At 33.5% G+C, this 21,682-nt stretch overlaps 2 protein-coding genes across 3 annotated transcripts; one reads left to right on the forward strand and one right to left on the reverse strand.

Moving 5' to 3' along the window:
* Positions 1-1,288: 1,288 nt before the first annotated feature.
* LOC144438222 (uncharacterized) lies at positions 1,289-14,954 on the reverse strand. Of its 2 annotated transcripts, XM_078127263.1 has the most exons (10): positions 14,846-14,954; positions 10,123-10,288; positions 8,941-8,990; positions 7,769-7,839; positions 6,415-6,480; positions 4,796-5,020; positions 3,994-4,227; positions 3,291-3,338; positions 2,711-2,825; positions 1,289-1,588 (listed from the first exon to the last, which is right to left on the reverse strand). In XM_078127263.1, the coding sequence occupies exons 2-10, from the start codon at positions 10,269-10,271 to the stop codon at positions 1,293-1,295; spliced, it is 1,254 nt and encodes a 417-aa protein (XP_077983389.1). In that variant the 5' UTR covers positions 10,272-10,288; positions 14,846-14,954; the 3' UTR covers positions 1,289-1,292. The 2 variants fall into 2 exon arrangements, with proteins under 2 accessions (XP_077983389.1, XP_077983390.1); XM_078127264.1 differs by lacking the exon at positions 6,415-6,480.
* Positions 14,955-15,227: 273 nt separating this feature from the next.
* Positions 15,228-21,451, forward strand: LOC144437403 (programmed cell death protein 6-like). Its single transcript, XM_078126333.1, has 5 exons — positions 15,228-15,325; positions 16,232-16,293; positions 16,837-17,040; positions 17,503-17,612; positions 18,788-21,451. The coding sequence occupies exons 1-5, from the start codon at positions 15,228-15,230 to the stop codon at positions 18,887-18,889; spliced, it is 576 nt and encodes a 191-aa protein (XP_077982459.1). The 3' UTR covers positions 18,890-21,451.
* Positions 21,452-21,682: the final 231 nt, after the last annotated feature.

The following is a 21,682-nucleotide window of genomic DNA, read 5'->3' on the forward strand; positions in this document are numbered from 1 at the left end:
AATTTAATATTTACATGCATTTTGTCTATTTCAATTTTATACATTTCATGACTGCCCTATATCACAAAACAATTTTAGTCAAATTTAGTAACTATAAAGTGTATTCTTGACCTGCTTTTGTGTTTGTATCATGACTATGAAAAACAAAAGGATAATTATTTTACATAACTACCTAACTTTAAGAATGGTATCTGTTAGTAAGAGTACTGTGAAAAGAATTACTGTTATAGATCTAGTACATGTATTCTGCTCTCTTGTCACTGTATTGCAATTTTCAGTTGAGACTATGGATATCTCTCTTACACACATCAATGTTATGTTGTGTTGTTTGATGTCTTGGAATGTTTATATCATACACACTTCAATGTTATGTTGTGTTGTTTGATGTCTTGGAATGTTTATATCATACACACATCAATGTTATGTTGTGTTGTTTGATGTCTTGGAATGTTTATATCACACACACACCAATGTTATGGTGTGTTGTTTGATGTCTTGGAATGTTTATATCACACACACACCAATGTTATGGTGTGTTGTTTGATGTCTTGGAATGTTTATATCACACACCGAGAACTGAGGTGTTCTTATCTAAACAAACAAATTTCATTTCCTATCCCATCCTGTAATATTTTTGAGAAAGTTTGCTAGTAATGTGAAATATATAACAATGGCAAAATTGGTCTGTAACTTAAATGAAATATAGTATTCTCTGAATCATGTATAGAAGAATGTAATCTACTACTCTGCATAATTAATTTCTCACTGAAATTAAATGACTATCATTTTAAAAAAGTGCATTGACAGTAATTATAAAAATTGAAAAATTGTAAAAATAACAAAAGCTTGTTTCCTTGGAAACATTGTCATTGGATTGTAATGTAAGCAAGCATGATTGTGGATACATTAAGTAGTATAAGAAGATGTTTCTCTTCTGTCACATTACTTCCCCAAACCTCATACCCCCCAAAATGTCTAGATGTTTCTCTCCTGTCACATTACTTCCCCAAACCTCATACCCCCCAAAATGTCTAGATGTTTCTCTCCTGTCACATTACTTCCTCAAACCCCATACCCCAAATTGTCTAGTCATTCCAAGTTATGTTTATTACTCAGTACTTTCTCATTTCAAATTATATATCATGGAGAAAAAACATACAAAACCTCAAAAAAAATTATTTACAAGAGTTGAAAAAAAATTCAATCTCTGGGTTTACCACTCTCAAATATATAATTCTGTGAAAATCCTATCAACCCCCCCCCCCCCCCCCGTATAAATTTTGTTTGTCTATCTATATTGCCCCATCTTCTGAGATGCCTAATTTTTGTTGTAAAATTCTTGTAGTCTGTCTAAATTCCTCTTCCATTTCTTGTACTCGTTTCAAGTCATCAGACACAGTATCTCTATGAGCCAGAGAACTGCCGCTGTCAACTGGAAAGTAGACATGGGCTTTTTTCTTTTGTTGTCCATCAGTAGTTCTACTTCCTTTAGCAGACTTAGCTCTTGTTGTTGCTGTTGTACTTGCTGCTTTAGCAGAAACTGGACGTGTGGTTTCATATTTTAATGGTCTTTCACTTTTTGGAAGAACTATTGATAAAGTAAGAGCAAAGTTGTACATAAAAGTTCCAATCAATTTATACATGTAAGAAAGTATGAATCAAAGTTATACCTAGTGCACAATGCAAGTACATGTATTCATTTATGTTGCAAAGATACATGACTACTCTTCTGGTATTTAATGACAATCACTTGTTATAAAAGGTCAGCCTCACATTGTGCACTGTATACTTACAAGACTTTAATGAAATGGCAATTAATTTCCCTTTAAAATATACACCTTAAATGCACATAGAGAGTAGCAGGTGTTCACATGTTGATAATTAATAACTGACTTTATCAGTTGTTTCATGATAAAATGGTTTAATTCATGGCCTATGTCAGCCATGGAATGTAACAGGATACAAATGACATGAGACAAGGTTTACATTACAAATGATATGTCTGACTTTACACAATATAACAACCAAGCAGGAGTGAAAAGGAAGAAGCAAACAGCATAAAGCACCTTCAAGCCCATTTAGATACATTTCACTTTGATTAGTGTAATATTTTGATACAGTACTAGTGAGAATGAAGATTCAACATTTACAGATAAAGTTGGTATTTGATTCTGAATATTACTACAGTAACAGTAACATTACTTGTATTAAACATTGATTTACAAATAGTACTGCGTCTTACACATGTTCATTGTAACTATCCTTAGATTTGATAAAAAGTGTAGGAAGCATGCATTACCTACTAACAATTGTGGTCTGATTGCTGTAAAAGGCACACAAAAGTTTGGAACTTTAGTATCAAAACAACACTTAGTGTTATGGCATGCGAGGCAAGAATTCAGAAAATACAAAAAATCAGCTTTAATATAAAAGATTGAGATTGGTCAGACAGAAAGAAAGTACAGAAGAAATGATGTAAGCATTAGCAAGAGTTTGTGTTTGGCATTACCAAGAACTAGAAAATTCACACAAACACAACAAACTCAAAACTGTTTTCAACAGACAAGACTTCCAACGCAAAGCTATAACCACACGTTAACATAAATGATTTGGCACGAACAATGACAGTACGACTCCGTTACCATGTTGATGAATATTGTTGTACGTACAACTTTAGGGTAAATAGAAGTCACTGAACTTAATAACTCACCTGCACTTTTGGGTCGTGCTCGTAAATTATCTGACTGTTGTTGTACTTTTGCACTGGCTGGTCTCTTGGCCTTCTCCCTGTCTGGTATAAGTTCACCAGCATCAAATATACCAGGCTAACAAATAAAGAAACATAATGCAACATTCCGATGTGATTTTATCAATGCAGGATGAAATGTAATTTTCCCCGATCAATAATTAATATAGGTGACTTCAACAGTTTCTACATCCTTACACTTATGCTATAACGTACTATATTCTATCATACACTTGTTATAATAGCATGGAACATTTACTGTAAAAAATAAACAAGCACAGACACAAACTAAAACTACATCTGATACATGTTTATATTATAATCTATTAACATCTATTGATAATAACATATACATTTGTATGGCAAATTAATTGAATCAGATGTCAACTGGTCACTTATTTCAAAGTAGCAGGATAACAATAGTAAGACTTTACAATTAGCTTGACCAATGTTAACATTCACAGCAGTAGTACCAAGTATAGTAGATATATACAATACAACTTTCCTTTGATAAAATGATATATGTACAGTAGAGATAGTTTACCTGAGCAAATCTATCTGGATTCCGTGTCCTTGATGTTCCATTTGTTACCTGCAAAGAGAGAAAACAGATAATAGTACAATGTAGCTAGGTAATCAGGTTTATTTGATGGTTATTGCCTTTACTCACCATGTTCATCTTGTATGACATACTTGTAAAATTATATCAGTCTATACGCATTCATACTGAGGTACATTGTATTTTCTTGAAATGTATAACAAAACTTGCCTTTGAAGTATTTTTGTAGACCAAAGTATACATACATGCATTGTATACTATGTTGATCGGAAGTTTGCTCTGCAACCTTGTTATGCTGATATACATATATACTAGAATTGATTGGGTTATATGAAACATATAATGTATCCCCACAGCATAGTGGTTACACACAAACACTCCAGTCCAATATTCCTCTACTAATTCTAAACCTTGCACAGTATACATGTTTTGTCTCCTGTGTACATCAATAGTCCATAATACTCCCTCACAAGGAAGGCTTACTTTACTTCTAGAGACTTTGAAAGCATAGTTAGACATCGGTGGTTGTAGGAATAAATCAATGAGATCTTCATCAACACTGTATTGATCCATACTAGTAATTGTACCGGTAACAGCACCAAGACTGTTACTTGACACTCCCATCATCAATCCCACCCCACCCCACCCCACCCCATCCAACCACTCACATGCAGCTTTCTAGGTTTACCTTATTCCTGGAATCTTTAAAAGCATAGTTTGACATCGGTGGTTGTAGGAATAAATCAATGAGATCTTCATCAACACTGTATTGATCCATACTAGTACTTGTACCGGTAACAGCACCAAGACTGTTATTTGTAGCAGTCTGTGCAGATGCTGGTCTATATAAATGGTGATGTACTGGTGTACGTCTCTTGAATTGTTTATCTTTTTCTTCAGCTTCTCTTTGTTTCTGATCTCTCTAAATTTTACAAACAAGATTGACATGAAAGTAACAGGTTAGGCACATGTATGTGAATTCAAGTGAGATTCAAGAAAGATTTCAGATTTAACATATATCACTAATGTGCAAAGACAATAAATTAAAGTCAAATATTTAATTAACTATGCTACATGATAGTCTTCTTCTATCAAAAACATCACAATAATTTGCAATCTATGTGTATACATTTACAGCTAAATAATCTGATAATGGCATACCATATGATTTTTTATGTTCCATGCCGTAAGTACAAATTTATTGATAATATATAATTATGTTCAGTGATCCTGCACCATTCAGTGTAGTCTCAAGGTGTCATATTTCTGTAAGTGAGCTGGTCTGCAGTCTAGCTTTAACTCCGGTTGGTTCTTTCAAAATTTTGTTTATTCTTAATAATAACCTTGGCATGTGTAATAACCTTGGCATTTGTGGCAACACAGAAGACAAACATTACTGTCAGCTGGCTCTATTGATGAATATTTTAACATTCTAATATACAAAATTATTCAAGATTTATAAGCACTGTGATCTATGTATGTACACATACCACTCTTTGTGCTATGAATTGCCTATCAATATCTCCTACTGTTTTCACAGACTGTCTTGGCATATCTGTCAGTAGACTTCTGTGATGTATCATCAGTTCCTCTAAATAGTCTATTCTCCTTGTAAGGTGTAGCTTAGCTTCTTCTTCAGCTTGCCTTTCAAGTTCTTTGTAGTACCGATTGAGGAGACCAATGGTTAGCATAGCCCAGTTGTTTATCACTCTAGGCTGAAAATTTAAAGGAAACTGATATGTCAAGCAGTATTTCCACCTAGTTTAGTCTCAGACCCATTATCGTTATAGATAGCGCACCCAGGATGTAGTGTACGTGTAAAAACCTTGTAATGTTACCTTAAATCAATTTACAACACATCCCAAAGCAATAATGCAATAAGCTTCTTATACCAAGTTAATCTGAGAATTTATTAAATTATTAAAATTTCATTACACTTGTATCCAGCCACCCAAGGCTAAAAACTGTCAAGTGATTTCTTTTCTTGCCTAGTAAAATAGTAGATATTTATAGCTGGGTCAATGAACACATTTTACCATTACATTATAGGTAGTTAATATCATTATCCTTCACTGTAGAATACAATAACCCCTTTAGTAGTACACAACTTCCCACCAAATTAATTGAACAAAATTTTGTGTTTTCAAATTCCCACAAATAGGAACAAAATATTTTTTTTTTTTTACAATTTCCAGCTGAATTATTTATACAAAATCTTGTGTTTTCAAATTCCTGCTGAATTTATTTGAACACAATCTTGCAGTTTTGAGAAACATTTTAGTATATAGACATCGGTTTAATTTTAGATGAAATTTATGGGAATAATTTTTATCTGTGACTTGATGTTGAAATTTTAATAAAATTAAAACATCATGCTGTTCATAAATATTACCATAAAACAATGTCTATATTTTTAGCTACAGTGAAGAGATTAAAAACTGATTGGGATGGAGCATAGATTATGTAATTAATAAAAAGCTTGGTAGTCAAGTTCAATGAAGAGCAAGTCTAAACTTAAGCTAAACTTAAACTTAAGTCTAAGCTTACACAACTTGTCTTGCCAAAAAGCCTAATAATCAATACAAAAAAATAAGAGTACAAAGAAAAAAATGAGAGATGGGATGAAAGTATACAGTGCACAATCTAAGAACAATGAATATTCTCCACTGGCAATGAATTATTACATTAAATTTGCATACAAGTCAGAACTGTAATTTGCATAAAACAATACTACATGTCCTTGGATTATACACTGTGAGATTGGTGCAGAAAGATGTGAATGATTACCATAACCATACATAGACATTTATTAATGTAGTGATTATAGGACAATAGATTGGGATTTGATATTATGAACACAGTTTTTAAACCATACACCTTCACAATTAGTATAAAAACCTTTCTATAGAGTATTTCTGAAGACAAGACAGTGTTTAAAGCCATTATACATGTTATAGTTTACTTTTACCTCTGGTGTGGTTAATTGAGTTAGGTAAAGCAAAGCTTGAGTTGAGTGCTAAACTTGATAGCTAAAAACTTACTTTTACATTGGTGCAGCTTTTTAATTGATTAAAACACGCCTGAACATGACTTAAGGATATACTAGTACCTGAGTTATATGAGTAGTGACTCTCATATGACCTTCTGTGATGAAAGCAACACTCTCCTTCTTCCCCTGTGAATGTTTGGCATTAAAATATGTCTTGATATCACTTAACCTCTATCTACTAACATACTTCAATTATATTTTACTTAGCACTGAACTAATGTGAACATTCATATCATAAATGAATACATATATCTATGTGGAAAATAGTATATATTATATATGGGGGGAGGGGGGGGGATACAGTAGCCTAAAACTATTTCCTTACTGCTGTTGAACAAGATAGCATGAATTCCAAGGTAACTGCAAAAAGAACCTGGTGGCTGTGTGACAATATAGTATGTCTTAATTAGAATGGCATACTTCTATCATGTTGTACTTCATGAAGACTATTCAATCAGCAGGTGGGAATAATGTATAGGTAGATGTAGTCATTATATATAAAATAAAAAACACAGGCTTACAGGCACATAAACAATTTCCCATCACAGAGTTCATTCATTGAAAGAAAGTGTTAAGTAAAACTAAGTCATAACATATCAAAATGATCACCAATCAAAGTAACTATTGTACTTTACAAAATGTTACCAACAGCACTGTCAAATTAACATGGATTGGGTAACAAATCATAAGACTGAACTTCAAATGATTTGACAGTTTATTTCTGATAAAACTTCAAATGATTTGACAGAGTTTATTTCTGATAAATCACAATGTGTCTGATTGTCAACTTTCATATTTAGTGCTTGTGTTTGCATTTGTAACATAAACAGTAGATATATGGGCTATACCCATTGTTAGAATTGAGAATACTTTGATTGCTAGGCAATATGCATGTATATGTTTTGACAGGTCCTTTTCTGCTGACATATGTTTCATTAAATTATTTTTTACATAGCATCATTAATATGTTGGCTACAGCATCATTTAGAATTAACCTTTTACCGTTCGTCTGAAATTTAATTTGAGCCACATTACAAAGAAATACTTTGTGTACACATGTATGTGTGTGTGTGTGCACGTGCATGAGTGTGTGTGTGTATGTGTGCATGCGTGCGTGCGTGTGTGTGTGTGTGTGTGTGTGTGTGTGTGTGTGTGTGTGTGTGTGTGTGTGTGTGTGTGTGTGTGTGTGTGTGTGTGTGTAAACTTGACAATGTTATAAGTGTCACTGTTGGAAGACTGGCGTACTTTCTTTGAAATTTGTTTATTTATAATGTTGAAAGCAAATACTATATTCCATACAAAAGGAGGAAGGATTTTTCCCCTCTGACTGTTGATGTGTTAGCTCACAAATATCATTATTCTGTGCTGCCCATTGAATATTAGCTTTGAAACTTGTCAACTACATTGTACCTACCCTTGGTTCCAACTGCATGGCAACCAAATCATTTTCCGTTTCCTTGGTTGCTATGTTAGGAGGAGCAACACCTGCAAGAAAAATGACATGTCAAATTTAAATGAGGCATCAGCTTAGATGATATTAAAGCATATCTTTATTGAAAGTTCTATGGCAAGTAATCATCCTGGAATCTCTCTGTCTACTGAAAAATGACATTAAATGTCTGTTTATTACAAAATGGATAAATCAATATAACATTTATTAGGAAATGTGACAGAAATTATATTACCACATTTTTCCTTCACTGTCTTTCTTTTCAGTTTAATACTAAAGTGATGAATTGCTTTATAAAGGAAGATTATTGAAATAGAATGGCAATGGCCAGACTTAATTACTTAACTGACAAGCTGAAGGCAATTCAATAACCTACCTAGTAAGACTGTTAGGCATGTACTTATCATTTTGTGACTAATACTTTTTAAGTTATGATTATAATTTCCTGTTGGTTTTTTCTTTCCACCTACATTACATTGAATATATATAATATGACATTATGCAAACACACAGACCACAGACAGAGTACTGTGCTCATGCATATCTCGCCTCCATCTTGTTGAAGAAATTTCTTTTTAAATGTCTGTTTTATTAATTTTTAGGGACCATGTTATCTAAAATGTTTGTGCCCATTTTCATAACCTTGGTTTATAATCTATACAAGCATTCTTTACCTCTGCCTGTTATATAACCTTTACTAAATAAAATGATAGGGTTACATTGACAGTTAAATAAAACTAATGTTTCTAGATGTATCCCATATAATATTGTTTCTTAGCATCCTCACATTTCAGAGATGCATGATATTTTTTGTCCAGATGCACACTTGTGATGTCACCATTTTACCATCTGTGACCTAACTCAAGTTGTTGTTGTTGTTGTTGTTGTTGTGTGTGTGTGTGTGTGTGTGTGTATGTGTGTGTGAGTGAGAGAGATCTGGCAGTATAGGCGCTACTTGTTATAAAAATTTTGTTGAATCATAGAAAAATATAATTGATGAGCTCAGGAAGATCATACATGTAGAAGTAACAAGGGCTGCCCTAAGTCATGGTCACAGTGTCCTTCTGGTGGCTAGTCTTATCTTTGTAATGTTATACACTGGATAGGAAAAGTGATAATTTAATATGTGTACCTACCAACTATATGTGCAACATGGATAGCAGCAGCTGAATCACCAATCCATGCTCTGTAATCAAATAGTTACTTTTATTAGATAGTCTCTCTAAATGAAATTAATAATTGGTAAAATTCTAACATTTTATGGTAGCATTTCATTAAATTAATAATTGCTATAATTGTAATTTTATCAATTTCATGGTTGTTTCTACAGTGGTAAAGATTGAGTTCCATTTGTTAGAATGATCTTGACATAAAAAAGAAAGACCTTTGGGAAGAAAATAAAACAATGAATTTACAAGCTTACTTTCCCCAGTAAAGTCCACTGAAGTTAGACTGTAAGATACGTAGTGTCGTTCCGCCCTCACTGGCCTCCTCTCTCCCGACGTGAGAGGGGTTAACTAATGTGTGAGGGTGCCCCATCACAGCATACCTTACAGACTACATAGACTGTAAGATACATAGTCTTTCCGCCCTCACCGGCCTCCTCTCCCGACGTGAGAGGGGTTGACCGATGTGTGAGGGCACCCCGTCATGGCGTATCTTAGACTACACTGACTAAGATACGTAGTGTCTTTCCACCCTCACCGGCCTCCTCTCACTCGTTGGAGGGGTTGACTGATGTGTGAGGGCACCCCATCACAGCGTACCTTACAGACTACACTGCACTGAAGTGTGATCAGAAAGTTCCAGTCATTTATGAAACCAATGAATCCATATTTGTTAGAATATTTAACATAATTAAATTGAAGTGTGTAATATATACCAGGTGTGTTCTGAGTTAACCTCAATAATAATAAATATATATCTGTTTTGGAAAATTCACCCCAATAAAGTGAAGTTGATTAATAACTTGATACTGACTTTCTGTAATGGTTCCGAACTAAAAGCTAGATAAAGAATTTACCAACAATAATTATATTTCGGCTATATCACTCAGCCCTCTACAGTTGTTATTGTGTATGGTTCAATAGCGTAGACTTGTCAGATTTATGTATTTATTTATTTATTTATTTATATTTGTCTTTCATATACAGAAAAACATTTCAGAGCAAAAGCACTAAACCTCAGTCTTCCAATGACCCCTGTTGTGCAACTTAGATGTACAGACAAACAAAAGAAAACAAAAGAAAAAAGAAAAAAGAAAAATGTGCAATGTATATGAGATGAGATTGACTGGTATTTTTAGAACATGCATGTACCTTTTGACAAGGTGTATAAGGCAGTTTAATTGATCTTGAACTCTCTGTGTCTCAGCTTTACTCTCTAACACCTCTTGTCTCATCCTTGCTATAGTTTCACGGAAGACTTTATTGTTAATGCCACCACTCTCTGGCCTTTGTCGATTCATTCTGAAGCCTTATAACCCTGGAATAAAAACACATGACAATCATAATACGTAATAATATCATTATTACATATGTACTGGTGTGTGATTACTTTCATTGATGTGCATGCAAACTATTGATATTTGCACTGCATTGCAATACTGAAAACATAATACAGTATACCTGTATGCAGATAATGATGGAATCATTCACATGCACACAACATCACAAGAATAACAGTTGTATTTTTGTGTGAAATTAGCTATTGTGTATAAACATATGTATTATAACAGATAGTCAGAACCCCATAAGGCAGGAGTGTCAGTGTAGGTACTAGACTGTAAGATACATTGTGACGTTTTGCCTCACCGGCCTCTTCTCACACTAGTGGTAGAGGTTGGTCGATGTGTGAGGACGCCCCATCAAAGAATACCTTACAGACTATGTAGGTATATGAGATATTTGTACTCATGATTTATGGTGTTCTTAGTTGCAAATTTACTCACTACAATTGTGAGTATGGCTGTAGAGAACACCACTAGTACTTATACAAATACTCATAAGTATGCCACATTTAAACTCATTGGGTTCTGTCATATCAGTTGTATTAGTGACAAAATCCCACATGGTTTGCCTGTGATTGTTTGCAGATTGTGATAGAGTTGAAAGTGTGCACAAGGATGTCAAAACATTGATGGTTTACAGCTGGTTTTGACTTTAAAACCAAGAACCATCATTGAATTAGAAAATGTGAGCAGGTAACATTATATATTAGAAATTATTTTTTGACCTAAAGATCTTTGTGTAATATTTGAATTGCATCACATATACCATACTATACATGTATTATATGTATAAAAGATGTTGAGATGCAGATGTTTAAACTATAGTCAAATTGTAAAAACCTTTGATGACTATTGCTTTGAATGCCCAGGAAAGAAATCGCTGCAATAATTGACACTTCCTGCATAGGAAATGGCAATCCTTTCATCATTTCATTACTCTATGAAAGCCCTGGAAACGGGAATCCATTAGCATTATGTATCTTACTGTACTGAAAACTCGCACATGAATTATTGACTTAGCTTCTATTTTGTATACTTTATTTATGTCACTAAACAACTCTATTATTGACACAGTTTACAAGCACTTCAAATTTTCAGGGAAAATAAAATTGTTTACCAAAGAAATTATAAAGGTTATATTTTTAAATTTGCATTGACTGCTATGTGCTATGGCATTATGAATGTTGCAGTGTACCTGGTAAATGCATTTATTCATTACAAAAAGAATCATACTAGTGTCCTATTTTCTGTTTCTATTCGTAACCTAAAAGTAACAAGTCTGTCTTCACCAATACTAATGTTCTGTTAACTAATGGTCTGTTGATGTCTCATATATGGTCCTACAATTTTCTGGCAATTGAGGAGTAAAATTGATACAACTTGGGCTGCTAAGCTAAACAGTTGTGGTTATTATTACTCACAGTGATAATAAGACACCTCTTACTGTACAGTATTTTGTCTTCTAAAATGGAGAGAAAAGGTATGCATCAAGTTATCAAAGGCTACAATGTTGGTAAAACATTGCATTGCACACATCCACAGTTATAAAATAACAAACCAAATGGAAAGTAAAACACAATTATATCAAATAGCTAGCTGTCAGATATAATTGTAATAATATGTCCAGTTGCAAAATTTGACGTTGCCTGCATACATTATTGTAATTAAATTGGTAGTATTGGCAACAGCTTGTAAGGATATGAGCTGAAAAGAGTTACACGTACTTTGAATAGTCATGTCATGTTTTGGTACAGACTGACTACTTGTATAGCTCACTGAACTTTGCTACACAACAAATATATTTTCAAATATATATAAATATACAAAAACTATTTACACAATCATTCTATAACTTAATTACATTGGTAACCCAACCTTGGTTTACTAAGATAGCAACAAACTAAATATATTGTTCTTCAATGTGGTAGATTACAGAAGTGGGTGATAGCAGTTCTTCTGTTGTAGGATTCTAATCACTCTGTGATCAACATAGTGTAAACAAATGGAAGTCCCAAAACTGCACTGCACGTTCAAGGAACTCTGAATAAACTAGTTTTCATAGATGCCTCCCTACTGGTGCTATAATTAAACCAACATCCAGTAGCTTATCACTGTTGTATCAATATGTTGGGACAATATTTTGTTTGTGTCTATCTTTAGGAAACTAAAGGCTCCACTACAATGTACCAGGGTCATGACAATGTTAAAGTGTTTTATCAGAATGCTTTTTACCAAGAAGGTATTTTGAAGTTTAAAGTAAAAATGCCAAGATACATATCTTGTAGTATGCATATTTGTTATATACAATATATGAAAGACATAAACTAGTGTGTTGTGTTAGTTTACAGAACTGCACAATCAGGAAGTGAAATTTGTTCTTTAATCTCTTAACAAAAGCCATTGAGATATGTTTGTGACATATGTATGGACTATCTGCTTACACCTATCAACTTTCCCACAGTTGAATGCCATGATCAGTTTTTCAAGCATGTCAAAAATGTTGAATAGTCATTATGTAAGTGGGGAGTATATCTATCTGAGTTCTCCAGACAATTTACCAGAGGGTTTCCTACCAAAAGGTACAATAATCAGTTAACTACACATATTTATTGGAAGTCTCCCCTACCTGACTGACATCATTGTTCTCCTACTATAGAAAAAAGGCTTACTCCAATTTAGGTGTGAAAACTGTCATCTGGCAGACCTATATAAAAAGATGGGCCAGCAAAAATATTGATCCCATATCCCATATACTACTTGTGGTTCTACTGTGATAAGCCATAGACCCTACACGGGGGTCTATGGATAAGCTAACACTAATGCAATCATCAAGGATTAAAAGACAGTAGATTATCATTATAGATTTACATGTATAGGATGAAGTTTTTCACCATGGATGTATACTATTATTGTATACATTTCAGTGTACTCAGAAAATAAACCTATTTTGATAACCAGTGTCATAAATGCAGTCTTGGCAATCACTCATCTACACATCACTACTAGCTGAGCTATTAAAAATACTACATTTGGTATTCAGAAATATGTTTCTATAGTTACGCTGTAGTACTGTTGTACAAATTAACAATTTTATGGAACTGACAGATGAAACGTGCATGTTTCAGTCATTTTATTATTTATTATTATTATTATTTGACTTTATTTAAACTCGATAAATTGTTGAGCCAAAGGCTCTTCTCACACAATGTCGAGTATCTTAAAAATATTTACAATATATACATTTCATATTTTCTAAAAGATACAACTATTTCTGTAGACAGTCTTTGTGAAACAAACAGTAACCATAATAGAAATTCAAAGATGAAAAGAAATGGTTGGCATTATCTTTTGAGGGTAAATTGACCAGAATGAAACAATCACAGCATGGATCTAAAATTGTCTGCTGTTTCTTGTTAAAAGAGTCTGGCAAATCAACCTTACAGGGATCACTCATTAGACTTCACTGTACTGGAAAAATGAATGCCTGCCTCTCTGCATGGTGAACTGAACCTATCAATGTGCTTATGTGAACAAATTCATGCCACATTAAATCTGTATTTGTGTTTGCATTCTAGCTTTACAGGCAAACTAGGTGATGTGGAAAAGTACACTTTATGGTGGAGGGAAATTAACTATCAATCCTTTCATACTTGAGGTCCACACTCTCAAAGACAAATATGTAGTATTGGCATGCTAAGATCCATCAACAGATGAATCAGCAAGATTGTACAAAATATTTAGTAATCAAAAATGTCTCATTTAAAAAAAATACTGTACATATAATTAAATATAATATGGTAGAATTTTAAGAGTGGAATTCATTCAATCAATATATTCTCTTTGAAATTCTACTGATAGATTAACCTCTGGGAAATAGAACAGGTCCCTCTTGAATGACATGTGATATTGTTGAAATGGGACAAGAGATATTTTAATATATGCATCCCTGCATAATTTTATAGAAATGGGAAAGAGATTGATTACTATTTGCATCCCTGCATTATGAATTACTCTTGTATTTATACATCATGCATATGACTTCGTTTTTTCCCTTGTGTCCATTGCATTGTGTACATTTGTTTTTAGTTTTTGTCTTGTAAATTTGTACATTTCATGCCTATGAGCTCGAGCTCGAAATAAACTGTTATTACTATTATCATTGATTATGGCTGCTAGCTTGCTACCATGGAAACAGCATACTCAGGAATAATTGATGTCAAATTTAAATATGTGTGTAGCAGATAAAATAATCGCGGGAAAATGTCAACGCAGATACATGCCTCGATCAGTATACATGTCTGTCACCATGACAAAAGGTCATCTTTTGTATTAATACTTCAATAGATTGGCAGCATGAGTTTGTCATCAACTTGATCAGGTTGGAGTTGTGTCTACAAAAAAAGTGTTACCGATTGGCCAAGGTCCGAAAATACGGCAAAATCGATATCAGATATTATTTAGTCTGGTGGCGATTTCAACAGAGGTAATTGAAATTTCTTATGAAACATTTGCAGATTTATTGGTCTACTTACCTTCTCTTTTATTACGTGATCACTTGAGAAAAACTGCCATGAATGAACTCCGTTTGTTATGCCATTTTCAGACGACAAACTCATCGACAAAACATAGATGCCGTGGAACGTAAACCGAGTGAAATTTAGACCCTTTATCTCACTGTCAAAACGTTAATACTAACTATCTTTCTGATTATTTTGAGACCATGACATTTTTTGTTGATACATGTGATATGGTTCTTTCTTTTCGTATTTGAAATATGAATTCTTACATTTCAGGAAATTTTTACACAATTCGCCAATACATTTATGAAAGACGAAGATATTTTTAGAATAGCGGAAAACACAACACCTGTGTGTATAGCTAGTTTATGTCAGAACGAGGCTACACTCCTTAAAAATGGCGTACCAACAACAAGGCTATGCGCAACAACAGTATCACAGCGCTCCACCACAACAAGTCACCGATCAGAATTTTTTATGGGGTGTATTCCAAAAGTGAGTACAGAAACTGTTGATGTTTCATTTCACGGTCCTCAAATAGTTCGTCACTGTACCTGTGTAAACTAGCGTGACTAGTCCGTAGCATGCATGTTCGTGAACTCGGAGACAATCTCTCCATGACCTGCCCACAAGTCCACAGTCGCTTGAAGGCAATATCGTACTATTATTGTACTAACCACAATCAATGTAGCATTAATAATCAGTTTTATAAATAATCTGTTAAACTTCACAAGTCAAAATTGTAGTAGTGTATGTGACATTGGTTATCAATGTAATTTTTTTGGTGACAAGTCTTTTCTTCAATACACAAGTGTAATCATGTTAGAAACTACTCCACCCACAAGCAACTGTGGTTCAAGATTGTTGCCCATACTTAAACTACTCATTGATGTATTTATCACAAATCCATCCAGAAAATCAATGGAGTTTTTTGGTGACAAATATACCTGTGGCATGCGTTTAGACAGACCTAGATTATGGCAGCTCTATAACATCAAACTACAGTACAGTATAACCATGCTAGATTATGTCATAGCCAACCACCACCCCACCCCCTCTCACCTCCCTCATAAACTCACAGTGATCAACAGACTGGTGGTTTTCTGTATTTGAAAACTTGATATTGTGATCATTATTTACATAAATATTTATCTGTACATTAAAACACAACACTTGGTAAACTTCAAAAGATGCAACACTTGTTATGTCACAATGGTTAGGTCCATATTATTATCACTACAATAGTACTTCATGAATTTTTATTCTTGAGCTTGCATAAAGAGAACACTAATAATGGAAATGGGATTGATTTATACTTCTACCCCTAACCTCCCCTCCCCCTCCCTCATGTCTGTTCTTCAATTCATTGACGATGTGAAAATATGTTTTTCTTATATTTAGGGTTGACAAGGACCGTAGTGGACAAATCTCAGTTGCTGAATTACAACAAGCATTGTCAAATGGTAAGTACAAATGTATTTGCATTCTAAACTGTCTTTATTAAATGTTTTCCTTTATGTTTGACAGCTCAGTATAGCATGAATATAAATTTGAATAAGAAGAATGCTGTACCATTGTATAGGTACCCAGTACATGTAGTACAGTAGCAGCATTTGTGTGAGTCATGCGTTCCATTCATTTAACCTTTGACCTCAACCAGAGTGTCACAGAAGTGAGATACAATAAATACAGTTTAAACATGAAGAGACAATCACAATTAAAACAAAGGCAGACACAGTAAAACAATGGAACATGGGTTTTTCTAATCATTCCTGACACAGTTCAGTAAAGAAATTAAGTGACTATGCACAGTCCTGGAGACCCTGCCCTCGGTTTATACTGAGATGAACATAAAAGTACATACTATCTAGTTCAATTTTAAGCTTAAAGTACCTGGCAATAATGTAGCACCATTGGAGCCTTTCTCTGTGTTAGATTCTATATGATTGATATGATCAAGACTTACAGACTTCAAGACTGATAAATTGAATTCATTTTATTTTCAGGAACATGGACTCCCTTCAATCCAGAAACTGTAAGGCTAATGATTGGGATGTTTGACAAACAAAATAATGGAACAATTGATTTCCATGAATTTGGAGCCCTGTGGAAATACATAACAGATTGGCAGAATACATTCCGTAGCTATGACAGAGATAACTCCGGATTCATTGACAAACAGGAACTGAAAACTGCCCTCTCTCAGTTTGGTAAGTAAAAAAATATTCTATAATCATGAAGACTGCATGCCCTCTCTCAATTGTAGTATTCTCTCTTACAAAGTATCAAGGGCACCAAGCCCTCTTATAATGTCTGTTAAGGGACACCTTGCAATTATTGACCTGTCATGAAATTAACACCCTGTGATGAATCTTGGCCATTGATAAATTAAGGTTTACACTCCAACACTCTTGATTTGACAGTTATTAAATATATTATTATTATTATTATTATTATTATTATTATTATTATTATTATTACTATAAATCTGACAATTTATAGTATCTGCATGCACAGTTCTATAATTGAATATTTGATCAAGACCTGGTCATTTCATAAAAGGGCAAATTAAACTAAAGCTACTGTTTTCAGGTTATTGTAATGTCTAGTATTTTAATAATTATTGCAAAAATAGTCTATAAATATATTTTGGTTATTGTTTGTCTGAACAGGATACGGATTTTCTGATTATTTCTATGATATTTTGGTACGTAAATTTGACAGAAGAGGAAGAGGAGACATTGCATTTGATGATTTCATCCAGTGCTGTGTTGTTATACAGGTATGTGATTTGATGATTTCATCTTGTACTGTGTTGTTATACAGGTATGGGGTTTGATGATTTCATCTAGTACTATGTCATACAGGTATGTGATTTGATGATTTCATCTAGTACTACAATGTATGTTATACAGGTATGGGATTTGATGATTTCATCTAGTACTATGTCATACAGGTATGTGATTTGATGATTTCATCTAGTACTATGTCATACAGGTATGTGATTTGATGATTTCATCTAGTACTATGTCATACAGGTATGTGATTTGATGATTTCATCTAGTACTGTGTTGTTATACAGGTATGTGATTTGATGATTTCATCTAGTACTGTGTTGTTATACAGGTATGTGATTTGATGATTTCATCTAGTACTGTGTTGTTATACAGGTATGTGATTCAATATTCTTGCTGCTAGACCCCATGGGCTGTTCTCCTCACTGTGAAAGTGACCGAATGTCACTACTGAGGGTTGGGCATTCACCCTCCAGTGATCACATCCAGTGTGGACTCTTTATTTAGTTAATAATATAAACAGTAACTGCATGACAGAAACAGTTCAGTTGGCTGCTGACCATGGATTTTGTTTGAACTTCATGTCTATTGTAATTGTAGTAGTGTGCATGCTGTTACTCTTTCTATCATTAACTAATTAAAGAGTTGATACAGTGTAGATGGTGTTTGTGTCTATCTTAATATGAAACCTTGTGATCAGGCTCACTGATTATGAAAGTTTGTTTAATAGCTTGGGCATGCTTCCTCGAAAAGAGCCATGTTTGTTTTTGAAGCATATACGATCACCTACAGATCAAACCCTGTCAAGATCCCATACATTAACAATTGCTAACAAATAAGTAATCAAATCCTTACCTTATTCATGTTTGTTTATACATGGACATCAAGCCAGTGTACAAAGTACCATCAGTGAGTATTAAAAATGTAATTTAGCTAATCAGGGTAAATGGAATCCGTTACTAGTGAATCTATAGTGTATATTTTAATTGATGAAAATTAACAAAAACGGATAGCTACACACAGGTTCTTTAGACTGTTAAAAAAAAATGACTAAATAGAGTTGAATTGGGGTTGAACTAAAAAAATGAAGACCACAGCCTTTCACTCAAACTTTGACATAGTATATTTTATGGTATTTTTTTCCTTGTTTTTCTTCCCCCAGACATTGACGCAATCTTTTCAACGATTTGACACCAGTAGAAATGGCCAGATCACTATCAGTTATGAGCAGTTCCTTTCAATGGTATTCAGCATCAAGTCATGAAAGAAGAACACAAGATTCACTGATTCTGGAAATAAATTTCTTGACCACCAATCTTTCAATAATTTGCAACAATTACTGGATTCACTCTTTCTTGTTCAACTTTTAGAAAACTTTGTCAATAATGAAACCAATGTAATGATTATGTTTCAGAAACATTTCTGTTAACATATCTAGTGAATATTGTGCCACAGACCTAAACTGATGCAGTGCTGTACAATTTTAGAATGTCTACAGACCTGTATTGGTACACAGCTGTACAATTTTAGAATGTCCACAGACCTGTATTTGTACGAGGCCGTACAATTTTACAATGTGTGCAGACCTGTACTGGTACAAGGCTATACAGTTTTAGAATGTCTACATACCTGTATTGGTATGAGGCTGTACAATTATAGAATATCTACAGACCTGTATTGATATGAGTCTGTACAGTTTTAGAATGTCTACAGACCTGTACTGATATGAGGCTGTACAATTTTAGAATGTCTACAGACCTGTACTGGTATGAGGCTGTACAGTTTTAGAATGTCTACAGACCTGTACTGATATGAGGCTGTACAATTTTAGAATATCTACAGACCTGTACTGATATGAGGCTGTACAGTTTTAGAATGTCTACAGACCTGTACTGATATGAGGCTGTACAATTTTAGAATGTCTACAGACCTGTACTGGTATGAGGCTGTACAATTTTAGAATGTCTACAGACCTGTACTGATATGAAGCTGTACAGTTTTAGAATGTCTACAGACCAGTTTCTTACCATATTGTGAAGTGAATCACTCATTTTGTATGCTGCTCTTTGATCTTTGTGTTTAAAGCAGTAAATTTGTATTTGTCATCAAAAGAAGTATTTATCCTTCTGGTGTGGGGTATGTATAATAGAAATATTTCTAGTAATACAAGATTGTTCAGAGGTATCAGTTTTAAGAAGATAAGTAAGAATCCATAGTATAGTAAATACATGATGTGTAATGTGATTTTACACACAAATGAAATGCAATTTTTTGAAATATAAATATCGTTAGCATTTATGCAGTCACCAAATATATGCATTGTAATGAATTTATCCATGTATTTCATCCTAAACAACTCTTAAAGACACTCAGTGGCTTAACAGTACAATTTATCAAATTATGGCTTTTCCTAGCCAGGAGCCGTAAAGTTTCAAAGAGGCCTGGAGCTGAAATTAAATACCTCATACACAGAACTGTGGCGGAATTAGACCATTTAAATCATTCACTGGCTAAATCTCACTTTAATTGGTATTTAAACTATTCATTTCTTACTTATGTAGGGAAAAGTAACAAGTCACTCAAGAACTGTAGAATACAATATTGACTTGGGAATTTAAGATCACTTACTACAAAGTGCCAACATTTCATAGAATAGTTGCATTTTAACACAGTATATTTTATATAGTATGTACATCATCTTGTTCAGAGCTACTGAGCCTAAATCCTGTTCAATTTCAACTTTCAATTTTTAAACATTTAATAATCTCTGCTTGATATTTATAATAATGTAGGTATTAATTGCTGAATAAATAGCAGTAGATTGATTTAAAATACATTTATTTCAGCTGTGATAATGTGGGTGAATGAACATGTAGAATAAACTATGTTAATAAGTCTAGTTGCTAGGTTTTAATTGTTCAATCAAATCAATCAATCAATCAATCAATGATTGTAGTAAATCTTATATACTGTATCTACCAGGGTATTCATGTACTGTGGTAAATTCTATCTATTGATGAATAATAAGGATTGTTTTAAAACAACAGTTTTAATGTTCAACAACAGTATTTTTACATCAATAGACAAACATCAACCTGTAGGTGTTGGTTCAACAATTTTTGTTGTCTTTATTTCATTAAATCTTTTTGATGGGCATCATTTAAATTAATGGGTAAAATATTTTATGTATTCTTACATGTATTATGTATTTTGTCTCTTTGTTGGGTTTCTTTTAACTAAAGTCTGTGATACTTGATGCAGTGTTGGGTTTCTTTTAACTAAAGTCTGTGATACTTGATGCAGTGTTGGGTTTCTTTTAACTAAAGTCTGTGATACTTGATGCAGTGTTGGGTTTCTTTTAACTAAAGTCTGTGATACTTGATGCAGTGTTGGGTTTCTTTTAACTAAAGTCTGTGATACTTGATGCAGTGTTGGGTTTCTTTTAGCTGATGTCTATGATTGTTTGTAATAAATTTACAGTAAATGTTTTTGTATTCATATCAAAGTTATTTCTGATGTTTTTTAGAAACCAGAATGGAAGTATGCAGATACATGTAATAGAAATAGTTTTGTAGAATTCAGCATCCAGTTTCACATGAAATGTTTCTCTTGTTGTGTTTGGGAAAAACATATAAGTGTCCTTATTTTTATTAGCAGATATTTGGAGAAGCTTTGTATGTAGTCTAGATACTACACGTGGTATCAAATCATCTTTTTAAAACGTAAAGAGAGATGCCGAGATTTGATGCCACAGATAGCACAAGACTTGTGTGAGATTAATTCTAGGCAATCAACAAATTGAAATATCAGATTCAAGGATTTGTAAGTGAACTAGAATAGTAATAAATATTTGAACACTATTATTCACATTTTTGTTGCATTTTAACACAACCGAACTTGTTCAGTAATGCTATATATGCATGGTGTGTGTGTGTGTGTGTGTGTGTGTGTGCGCGCGTTCGTGCGTGCGTGTGAGTGAGTGAGTGAGTGAGTGAGTGAATGAAAGAAAGCATTGTTTTCCTCCAGACATGCATACTGTGATGTATATCTAAACTAT

This window comes from Glandiceps talaboti, chromosome 7, assembly GCF_964340395.1.
Source record: "Glandiceps talaboti chromosome 7, keGlaTala1.1, whole genome shotgun sequence".
In the NCBI taxonomy this organism is placed as follows: domain Eukaryota; kingdom Metazoa; phylum Hemichordata; class Enteropneusta; family Spengelidae; genus Glandiceps; species Glandiceps talaboti.

Coding starts and splice junctions, on each gene's coding strand:
- LOC144438222 (XM_078127263.1), bottom strand. CDS start 10,271: ATGAATCGACAAAGGCCAGAGAGTGGTGGCATTAACAATAAAGTCTTC. Junction 8,991..10,122: donor CTTATACACCTTGTCAAAAG/GTACATGCATGT, acceptor ATTTGATTACAG/AGCATGGATTGGTGATTCAG. Junction 7,840..8,940: donor CCATGTTGCACATATAGTTG/GTAGGTACACAT, acceptor TTTTTCTTGCAG/GTGTTGCTCCTCCTAACATA.
- LOC144437403 (XM_078126333.1), top strand. CDS start 15,228: ATGGCGTACCAACAACAAGGCTATGCGCAACAACAGTATCACAGCGCT. Junction 16,294..16,836: donor ACAACAAGCATTGTCAAATG/GTAAGTACAAAT, acceptor TTTTATTTTCAG/GAACATGGACTCCCTTCAAT. Junction 17,041..17,502: donor AACTGCCCTCTCTCAGTTTG/GTAAGTAAAAAA, acceptor TTGTCTGAACAG/GATACGGATTTTCTGATTAT.